This window comes from Rhinolophus hipposideros (assembly GCF_964194185.1).
Source record: "Rhinolophus hipposideros genome assembly, chromosome: 17".
In the NCBI taxonomy this organism is placed as follows: domain Eukaryota; kingdom Metazoa; phylum Chordata; class Mammalia; order Chiroptera; family Rhinolophidae; genus Rhinolophus; species Rhinolophus hipposideros.
Window position 1 is genome coordinate 24588111 of NC_138063.1, and position 11409 is coordinate 24599519.

At 36.0% G+C, this 11409-nt stretch overlaps 1 protein-coding gene across 1 annotated transcript; it reads left to right on the forward strand.

Moving 5' to 3' along the window:
• Nucleotides 1-919: 919 nt before the first annotated feature.
• On the forward strand, nucleotides 920-10982 carry SYT4 (synaptotagmin 4). Its single transcript, XM_081078354.1, has 4 exons — nucleotides 920-1186; nucleotides 4136-4950; nucleotides 6666-6786; nucleotides 8214-10982. Exons 1-4 carry the CDS (start codon nucleotides 1153-1155, stop codon nucleotides 8519-8521), a joined length of 1278 nt encoding a protein of 425 aa, XP_080934480.1. The 5' UTR covers nucleotides 920-1152; the 3' UTR covers nucleotides 8522-10982.
• Nucleotides 10983-11409: the final 427 nt, after the last annotated feature.

Genomic DNA, 11409 nt, shown 5'->3' on the forward strand with positions numbered 1-11409 from the left:
CTCTCCTTCGGAAAATTGCTAAACGTTTGTTTTTAAAGGACGTAGTCTTCAGATGAAAATTAATCAGAATCTGACCCCATATATTTCCCAGTTCCTCAACCCCAGGCACATCATCAGCTCAGAAAAAGATATGTTTTCCTTCGAAAATAACCAATAGTCATCAATATTATTTTAGATTCTGGTCTGATCTTGTAACTATTCTGAACAACCCTATTACAAATCAAGGCTTTTAACCAGAAATGTCATTCCAGAAGAAGTCTCATTATATTCCAAAGTCATAACTGAGAGTGAGTCTGAATACAGAAGGGATTATTCCCATCTGTTCTAACTGGTCAAATATCAGATATTAAAGGGAAGAGAGCTGACAGACAGATAGACTGACACATTAGTAAAACATTTGGACTAATACATTTATTAGAAATAAGTGATCGTGATGGGAATACGGTTATCTTATTTCAAATGGATCAGTGTTCAATGAATTGTTTTCTAACATAGGTATATAAAAAAAAATTCAGATATCAAGAAAAAAAATTTCCTGCATTTTCCCATGGGTCATTTGATGCAGAAATTTCTCTTTTCTCATTCTTCCCTTAGACCACCTCTGTAAACCACATTATTCCGGAAACTCACAGACACATTTTCACCGATCTAGATGATCAGAAGGTTTTATATTAGGAACGGACAGGGATGAGTATCGGGGCTCATCTCCATGTGCCTCTGAACCCTCAGAGAATCGCAAAGCTAATATCCAGTAGTCCGACAGTTAAAACAATTGATGAGTGTACGTTGAACCCTCAGGAGACAAGGGAGGAAGAAAGAAGGCAGTGGGAGGAGAGGCTTGGAGGGAGGAGGGGTGGGGGGCAGGTGTTGATTTCAACCCTGTAGCGTCAGGATTGCGTCAATTCGGGTTTCAGCCACGTCTGGAGTCGCAGAGACGAGCTTCTCAGAAGAGCCAAAACAGGAACAGGGGCGGCAAATCACTGTGCGAGGGCGGGTGGACCTCCCTCTCTGCCTCCCCCCTGCGCTAGGCGCAGGTCCCCTGGGCTCGGCGCTGTCTTCAGCACTCGGGGAAGCCGGCGCTTCAGATCGAGGCAAGCGAACCCAGCCCGCGAGTTTTCCGTTCAGCACCTCGGACAGAGCACGCAGCAAAAAATGGCTCCGATCGCTACCAGCAGGGAAGAATTTGGTAAGCAAGTTACTAACTTGTAACTGCGGTTGTTCCTGGAATACTCCTGGTGGGCTGTTTTTTGTGGTTTTTTTTTCCCTGCCCCGCGGGATGTTGACTATAGATCTGAAAGGAAAATGAGCACAGGAAACAGGCAATCGTGGCTTCTCTCTGTTGTTTCTCCATCCCTCAGTATCTTTCTCCTTAAAACTGCCTTCTACTCGGGCTGTTTTACACCCAAGAAGTTCCTTAAACGTTCAAGTACAGCTCTGTGAACTGCAGCTAAGCAAAGGAAAAGAGGTCTGTGGTTTGCTTGTTGGTTTCATTAATTCTGGAGGTATTTTTTGTTACTTGTAGGTGAACCTGTGTTTAACTAAGGGGAAGCCAAATTTCCTGTGATTACATAAGGGTTTGATCGTGGCGTAACACAACTTATATGTTGGGGGTTTGAGATGCATATTTTATTGCAGAGGGTACCATACGATGTTTTCTCTCCTATGTTTTTATTGTATCCTGGAAATATTTTGCGAGTGAAAGAGACAGAATCCTATGACACTACATAGAGTTAGAGGAATATTCAAAATGAACTAGCTGAGCCTATTTCATTTCACAGGTGAGCTAACCAAAGCTCAGAGGGATGAGGGAAGCGTTGCAGGTCAAACAGTTAGCTGAAAGGTACTGGAAACTAGAATTAAGACTCCATTTTCCAGTTCAATTTCCCTTTTCTTATACCAAATTTTTGGCACCATTGTTCTCCTTTTCTCTTTCAGTAAATAAAATCAGATGTACATTTTCAAATTAAAAAAATCATATTTTTAGGTCCCATTACATTCCAAAAGCAAGTGATCAGAGTTCTACTTACTTTACAAGTATTACACACACACACACACACAAATGGAATTTTACAGAAGTTTTGAATGAGGCATGATATATACAAACACATGATAATTGTTATTAAATTGAATGAAATGACTGAGATCTTTGCTCTCAAAAGCTTAAGACCTATCAGTAGAAAACACACAGGGAGTAGTAGGTGAGTCTTTCCATGTTATATTGAATATTTATTTTGCCATTTGACGTAAGCATTTAATAGGGACAATTTGTGACATATAGTCAGAAATGAGTTTCTTTCACAACCTTCTATTTGGGTGATTGAGTTTATACTGTTTTGAGGGTTAGCCTCAATTTCTGATTTGAAAACCAGGAATTTTTCTAACACTGAGGCATTTTCACTGTGCTAGTGAAAAATAAGTTCTAAGTTGGGCCATCAGTCCATATAGAGCAAAATTCATTTCCTATTGCTTTTGTTGTTCTTTTTGCATTAGTTCGTCACTTTGCTTTTGATCTTTGGCCTTGTTTTATTAGAGAGTCAAGGAGTAGATCCCTCCCCCCCCCCCAGAAAGACTTGAATAGATGGAAAAACTGGAAAGCTGATACTAAGTTTAGCTGATTATCATTAGCTCTCACCTCATTCTTTTTCTGTAGCGTTCATTCCTTTTTCTATTTGGGGAATTCATGGGTTTATTTCTCATCTCGATATGATTCAATTTCTTGATATAATGAAACTACAGAATATTTTATTATTGTTTTGTGGATTTTTTTTGGCTTTCTTTTATTTTAGACACTTCTGCTCTTATTTGTCATTTCTTAATTTTATATTCTTTGAGTTCAGTTTTGTGATTATGAAGTAGATAGGCAGAAGGTTTGAGGGGACGGGGAAGGGGAGTAACAAAAGATTGTTCTTCCCGGGGTTATTTAAACAAGCTTTAACCTTTTTCTGACTAGAACTTTTAACTTTATTATTCATTATTTGAGATGAAAAATAGATCAAAATGGAACCAAATGCAGATAATATTACATCTGTTATTCACTTTATTTATAGTAAAAATTGACTCAATTGATGCATAATGTCCAGATATAACAATACTGCTTTCACGTACACAGTGTTACTAATCATTGGTTAGAGAAGTATGCTTATATGTGGAACATGATAAGCTTCACACATAATCACTGTTAACTAATGTCAGTAGTTTAATATGCCCTCATTGGAGGAAAGAAAGCCAATTTTAATTTGATTACCATTTACCATGTGAAATTGGGCTAGGAAAAAAAAAATCAGTTATGGATAAAATTAAACTCTAAATTATGTATACTCTTCCCATTAAAGAATGTTAAGGAATGATGATTTATTTGTAACTATTGTTCAGTTTTTACTTTATTTATGTATAATTAGTTTGTACTTTGGACAATTCATTGTTCGAGGAATTTTTGATTGATACACAAGAGTTTGTAGTGTTGTAAGTTATATCATAGTAATATCCTGTTGTTCATCTTTTTTGTCTTTTTTTCCTCTGATTCATGTACATTTCTTTTACCACTGTTCCATAGTTTGGATGGAAATTGTTAATGTGTTTGTGACAATGACAGATAATGTTCCACCATTTCTTAAAATTACCTGAATCACTGAGTCTCTAGATGTTGCTGCTTGGATCTTGGGTAAATAAAGAATTACTAAGAATATAGAATCTCCCAGTATTTGAAGAATGTGCATGTAAAGTTCCATAGTCAGTAAGAATGAATGCTTCTGGAAAGCCTCAAATGTCAATGAAAACATAATGAAATTAGTACTGACCCATCCTCCTATAGTTGACTGAAAACAAAGGTAGGTTAGGGTCATTTAGCATCCCCACCCCTGACCCAGCCCCAGTTTCATCTTTTCATTTTATTTATGAAAAACTACTGAAATGAAGTTTCTATCATACTGTGTTATTTTTCATGTGTGTCCCACAGAGGGTGTGTTTATTCCTGAAGGTGATATGAAATGTGTACATAATTCATATTCAGAACACTTGGAAAGTAATTCAATCTGTGCAATTTATAGCAGTTGTCTGCTCTAGTATGCTTTTCACATAGGCTCGTATCTCCAGCTCTGCTCCTTTAATGTATATTATTGGTCATTTGATTTTTCAGATGAAATCCCCACAGTCGTGGGGATCTTCAGTGCATTTGGCTTGGTCTTCACAGTCTCTCTGTTTGCTTGGATCTGCTGTCAGAGAAAATCATCCAAGTCTAACAAGACTCCTCCATATAAGTTTGTGCATGTGCTAAAGGGAGTTGATATTTACCCTGAAAACCTAAATAGCAAAAAGAAGTTTGGAGCAGATGACAAAAATGAAGTAAAGAATAAACCAGCTGTGCCAAAGAATTCATTGCATCTCGACCTCGAGAAGAGAGATCTCAATGGCAATTTTCCCAAAACCAACCTCAAAGCTGGCAGCCCTCCTGATTTGGAGAATGTGATCCCGAAGCTCTTTTCAGAAGGGGAAAAAGATGCAGTTTCCCCTGATAGCTTAAAGTCCAGAACTTCCCTTAGTTCAGAAGAGAAGCAAGAGAAGCTGGGAACCCTCTTCTTCTCCTTAGAGTACAACTTTGAGAAGAAAGCATTTGTGGTAAATATCAAGGAAGCCCGCGGCTTGCCTGCCATGGATGAGCAGTCGATGACCTCCGACCCATACATCAAAATGACGATCCTCCCAGAGAAGAAGCATAAAGTCAAAACCAGAGTTCTGAGAAAGACCTTGGACCCAGCTTTTGATGAGACTTTTACGTTCTACGGGATCCCCTACACTCAGATCCAAGAGTTGGCCTTGCATTTCACCATCTTGAGTTTTGACAGGTTTTCAAGAGATGACATCATTGGAGAAGTCCTTATTCCTCTGGAAGGAATTGAATTGTCTGATGGAAAAATGTTAATGAACAGAGAGATTATCAAGAGAAATGTCAGGGTAATTCATTTCTAGTGCCTAAAGTATTTGTAAACAATCTTTTACTTAGTTTTTTTGTATCTAGGGGATTTTTATTAAGATGATAAGTTTTATGCATATCATTTTTACTGTGTTTAATTATCATTAATCATGATCAAATGGGGAGCAGGGGAATAGAGTAGATGAAAAAAATGTAACCCCTAACTGAAATGCTTACATTATTTTTATGGCATAAAATAAATAGACATCCTTTATCGATATTTAAATACCATTTATATAAATATTTTTTGTTATTTTTATCACAAATATTTTGACTAAGATACCACTTGAACTGAAATGTAGGCAAATATCTCTTATTCGTAAACAAATTAACAAAGATGTTTCAAGGTCAGCATAATTAAATTTGAAATTGAAATTTAAAATTAAATCAATTCATTCTAAGGATTTGGAAGTTGTATTGACTTTTCATATAATTGCTTTTCAAAGAGGAGACATCACATCATATCAAATTATAAACATTCATCTTTATGTTATGTAACAGGAAGTGAGTTACTCTGCCTTCATAAGTACACTACTTTGGTAGTTCTGGGATTATTAGAAAATGATAAGACATCAGGTAATCAAATTTAATCCTATTTCCACTTTAAATACAGAATTCAATTAATTCCAATTGTATTTCAGACTAACTTGTGTCTATAAGGCATAATTTTATAGAATAGCATAAAGCTCATTTTGACCATATTCTTACCTTGTCTTCTTGTTGAAATTAATGAAAATCAAGTTCCAGAGACACTAAGTTGCTTGTTTGAGACACTTGGCTGTTTAGTGGCACTGTGAGAATACGGATCTGTGCCATACTCATATTCTTCTTGGAGTGCTTATTCATACATCTACCTCATGTCAACATTTGTGTAAATATATATTGAAGTTTTAAAAGCTCTGGCCCAGCCATCATTTTTAGTGATAATCAAGCCCCAAGTGTAAATTTTGTTACTTTCAATTAAAACTTGTACTTTGAGTTCTTGTAATCTTACCTAATGTCTTTACAATACAAATGAAACCTAAGTACCATGCAAAAAAGGACTCTGTGATACTGTCCAAACACAAAGCGTTAAAAATTGAGTCAATTCTCTCCAAAATTTATTCATTCCTTGGATTAAATGAGGACTTTGGGTGGGGGGGGCGGCAGAGAATTTTAACTCCATTAGCCCTCTGGGCCAGTAGAGTGGTGGCCAGCAGAATAAATTGCAGTTTATCTGAATTCAAATTCTAATAATGTCAGGGCTAAAGAATTTGAAATCAAATCAAACTTAACATGAGTCATTTTGCCTTTTGCAGACTCATTCAAACGAATAGACAACTTTTGGTACTGTTAATAAGTTCAACAAGTATAGACTTAATTTAAAAATCAAAAGCTAAAAATACCTCTATATAGGCTATACTCTACCCTTTTAAACGTTTCTAGTAATGGGTGTGGCTAACACGTTACAAATTTTAACAAACTGTAGTACCTAAAAGTACCACAAGATGGCAGGCAGTTTTTAGGAGGTGATGGTACTCCACAAAAGCTTGTACTTCCTCTTGGATTCTTTAGCATACTGAAATAAAAATAAATAGGAAAATTACATTTTAATAACAATTCTATTACATTGCTTTAAAATGTTAATATAAGTACGAATTTCAAAACTGAAAGGAAAACTAATAAAAATACTTATACCACGTCTCTCTCTGTTTAGAAGTCTTCAGGACGGGGGGAGTTACTGATCTCTCTCTGCTATCAGTCCACCACAAATACTCTCACTGTGGTTGTTTTGAAAGCTCGACACCTGCCTAAAACCGACGTGTCTGGACTCTCAGGTAAGAATGCTTTTGAAAAACGAAGGCTCAGTGTATAAATGAGTAATACATTGGGCAAAATAGTTAACTAACAATCATGATTTTGATTTACTTTTTATTCACAGTTACAAGTGATGTGATAGTTTTTCTGTTTCTCATTTTATGGAATAAAAATGTGAGCCAATGCTATTGGCAAGAAGAAGAAAACTACATAGTTCTAAGATCTGAGCCAAAGCGAGTACTTGGTAGATGTCTGAATGGGGTCGAAGGAGAAAACAGTGATAAACGCAGAGAGGAGAGGTCGTGGCCAAATATACAGTGATGGATATAAAATTAAAGTTACTATACTAACAGTTGTCACCCCAATAAACTTTAATTAAAATAAAAACAAACAAACAAAAAAAAATGTTCTGATAACGCCCCCCCAACAACAACAAAAAGGTTGGGTAGAAAAGTTTTTAATTTTAGTATTTTAAATGATCCTGCCTACCCTTACACTTCTATTATTCTTTAATTTATCTGCTTTAAGAATTAGCTTTTCATTTTGTTGTAGAGCATGATGAGAAAGAACACATGACCTATGGGTTAAAATAACCTATGTTCAAATCCTAACCCTTCCATTTCTTAGCACAGTAACCTTGGGTATGTTTCTTAAACTCCACACAAACTGGACTTAATAATACTTGCTTTGAATGGAATTATGAAGACTATAAAGATATACATTATTAACTAATATCTAGTTCTATTATTATTATTATTATTATTTGACAATAGAATTTAAACACATGGTCTTCAAGGTTTAGATTAGGGAGCTAAATTTAGTTCAAGTGCTGCAACCAGAAAAAAAGGCAAAACTGATATAATTAAATGTGTGTTAAAGTAGCGTGGTTCTAAAATCCACACAATAAGGGTGACACAAGGAAGACCAACATTGGGAAACAGGAAGCAAATCTAGGAGTTGACTAAAGAAGCCCAGAAAAGTTAAAACCAAAAAGGGCATTGCTACTGTGATTTTTAAAAGCCTGTTCAACAGAAAAAGCAGCCTAAGCCCAGAGACATAGAGTCTCATCTAAAGTTATAAAACTCAATAAGGTTATATGTTAGCTAATGTTTTGTTCCTCCTATCCCATTCTCCAGAATGAGTTATCACTAATCAGATTCTGTCATTAGAACATTCTCTTTTCTTCTAGATTATCTTTTCAGGCTGTTATTCCAATTCCTTCCTCATCTTCTGGTTTAGAACTGTTTTCTTCTATGATGCATTCTTAGTTGTTTTCGATTTGTTGACAAGAGAGAAGCCCAGATTTATCCATATGTTCACTTTGTTTTGCCCCATTTTCATTGCAATCACATTTTATTGGCATGCAGTGATCTCTGAGGGCACCATTACGTTGAGGTCGGCTCTGCAACCAGGCTCTGTCACTGTACTCTGTTGTTTACCATTACAGATCCCTACGTCAAAGTGAACCTGTACCATGCCAAAAAGAGAATCTCCAAAAAGAAGACTCATGTGAAGAAATGCACCCCCAATGCAGTGTTCAATGAACTGTTTGTCTTTGATATTCCTTGTGAGGGTCTTGAAGAGATAAGTGTTGAATTTCTGGTTTTGGATTCTGAAAGGGGATCCCGCAATGAGGTGATTGGGCGATTGATCCTGGGAGCAGCAGCAGAGGGAACCGGAGGAGAGCATTGGAAGGAGATCTGTGAATATCCCAGGAGACAAATTGCCAAGTGGCATATGCTCTGTGATGGTTAGCATCCTAGCCATTGGAACTTAATGATTTTACTAGGAAAGGGACAATTTTCTTTCTTTCTGATACGTGATTGCAAGCTTGTGACAGCAAGCTACCTTTTTTGTTGTTGCTAGAAATGGATTGAATTAGCAGGCCAGAAAGTAACTGTAAATGTGTATCATGATAATTTCCCCTTCACTAGAAAAGTTGGATAAATTTTCATAAGATATTCAATTTCCCCTGCAGGTTACCAGTCACATAAATAACAGTAGTCAAGCATTTTGTGAATACTGCAGTGGAGTCCCAGGTTATGGGTGTGGTGTCAAAGGTAATCTCCTTGGAACCTGTCATTGGATGTCAATGTGATTGTTAGGATTTAGAAATGAAACGCAAGTCTTCACTTATGAAAATTCATCCATTGTTCTTCAGGTGGGGAAATCACTTTTTCTTTAAATCCAAAGATATTAAAGAGGTGTTCCCTAGTTTTTTTTTATTAATTATGTCACGTGCAAGTGGTGTCCTGCATATAAAAATATATGGTCATTTCCCTTTGGTTTGTAATTATTTGATACAATTTGTAAGAGGAGCAACTTAGGTTTGTTTCTAAAGGACAGTGAACAAACTTGAGAAATCATTTTATCAAAGGGCTGAGTTGAGAACACTGTGGCTGAAATATGATTTTTCTCCCCCCTAAGGTTACTTGTGAGTCAAAATGTTGTAAAATAGAATCTCACATAAGAAACATGCCTTGAATTATTCACTGCCTGTCGCAAGTGTCAGTGTGGTCTAAGAAAGCCCTATTTACCTTTGTGAAGTTGTTGAATTAGCTAGTGGGCAAAGAAAGAAACTTCAGCTAGACATCCAGTTAGAGATGCAGATTTTTTTTTAAAGAAATAGGTATAGTTTGCAAGTGTACATTCATGGCTTTCCGTTGTACACAGAGAGAGCGTGGCTAAGTCTTCATTTAGTTGTTTTCCCACAGAAAAGGACTACGCTACTATTTGAAAGGAAACAAACGAAAGACTGAAGTATTAACCATTGCCAGACAGAAAGCATTACTTAAACCAACAAACTAAGTGATAAGACTAAAAAGTAGTTATACATCAAGCCTAATATAATTTACATATGTTCACACAAAGTATATTTAGGCTGTCAAATTAGCACAATAAAGTATGTTTCACTATCTTTTCTAGGCTAATTTGTCTTGAGCTGTGTTCTGTGGAACAGTTTATAGATGTCTGTCTTATACTATTTTCCCAGTACCAGGGCTCTGAAATTCATTTAAAAAAAAAAATGGTTAGAGTAAAGCAGTGCCCTGGGATTATTTGGAAAGAATGAACTTGAGGTAATGTCACTATATTTGAGTTTTTAGAGACGTATGGGTGAAACTCGGGTACAGTTGAATTATTAAATATGCAAGTTAGAAAATAAAGTCTACTGAAAATTTTACATTTTGAGTCAGGTTGTGTGTCGTCAGTACTTTAGCTGTTTTTGAGAATGTGTTTGATATTTCCGTGTTTGTAAATTCTATGACAATGCATTTTCAAAACAACTTATACACGCTTTTTATGACTATGCCTAATATAAAGAAAATGTTTTACATTCTGTATGTACAAAAATTGAAATCAACCTCTTTTTTTTTTTGTGCTTTAAGGTGACTTTGGGATTAAAAGACTATTCCCCAATCATAGTCTCCATTCCACCACAAAGTCACCGCACGGCATCTTGGTCTGCTCAGAATGCCTGTGAAAGGATCATGAAATTAATTGTAGTCAGTGTCTGGTTTGGGAAAACCAGTGGCCTTTTTATGTATGTATATTTGGTACACGGGCCATGGAATATAATATTTTTTGGCACTCTGAAAAGTTGTGAGGAATCAAATCTAATCCTTCACAGCCACCAGAAGTTAAATGGTGGTACCAAGTAAAGTATGGTTGTTGGAAGAGGGAGATTTTTTTTTTTTAAGTAGAAAAACAAAACCAACAACAAATACTTTTTACATTACAATGAATAATTTGTAAATAGTTTTTAGTTTTTAAAATTTACAGTGTTTTTGAGTGTGAAAAGTTGACTAAAACTATTTGCAACTGCTTTTAAGAAAAGAAAGAAGAAAAACTAAAAAAGGAATTGAAACAGGCAGGTACATATGTGATCCCATCATTTTCTGAAAATTGTACTGTTTGATAATGTATTACAATTCAATGTGAATATCTTCAATTCTGTTACGAATCCTGCACTGTATTAAATATGTAAACTAATTGTTTGTCTGATAAGCCAATCTCACCACCCTAACGGGGAGGTATTCACGTTTGAAGAACTATGTAACTCAGTAACTGACTTGTTCTGATGTTGTAACTCAATAGAAGTGATTTGGAAGGAAGCATGGTGTATGAGATGGTGTCTGTTCTTTCGTGCCAGCTCTGTATGATGTTTGTAAGACTATGTTTGTAAGACATGAATAAATTGCTGCTTTTGCCCAATGGATTTCACCTCAAACTTTGTGCCAAAGGACTCTGTAATAAGGATTCTCTTATTTCTTTCTAAGCTTTCAAGTTTCCCTAATTGATCTCCTGACAAAGATTAGGGAACATTAGTGATTTAGCACCAATATCTTCTATATATCTTATTGTGTTTTGTATAATACTCATAACCATCTGGGGCAATTATTATTATCCCTATTACACAGAAGCAAAATCTGAGACTCAAGGAGCTCAGGCACTTGACTCAAGTAGACATAGATAGTAAGTGAAAGGATTTCATGGCACCACACTCTATGCTACACCGTTCCTCTGGAAGGGTCTTTATCAGTTGCCTCTGCTAAGTTCTTCGAGGGGTTCATGCCCACATTCTTTGTCTTCTTCCTACATTGTGCTCACATTTCCATATCGTATTTACTCTTTTTTTCACTATT

What these genes read in the sequence shown, in the direction of transcription:
- SYT4 (XM_081078354.1), top strand. Translation starts at nt 1,153, where the DNA reads ATGGCTCCGATCGCTACCAGCAGGGAAGAATTTG. An exon ending in TACCAGCAGGGAAGAATTTG is followed by an intron (nt 1,187 to 4,135) that starts GTAAGCAAGTTA and finishes TTGATTTTTCAG; the next exon opens with ATGAAATCCCCACAGTCGTG. An exon ending in TTATCAAGAGAAATGTCAGG is followed by an intron (nt 4,951 to 6,665) that starts GTAATTCATTTC and finishes CTCTCTGTTTAG; the next exon opens with AAGTCTTCAGGACGGGGGGA.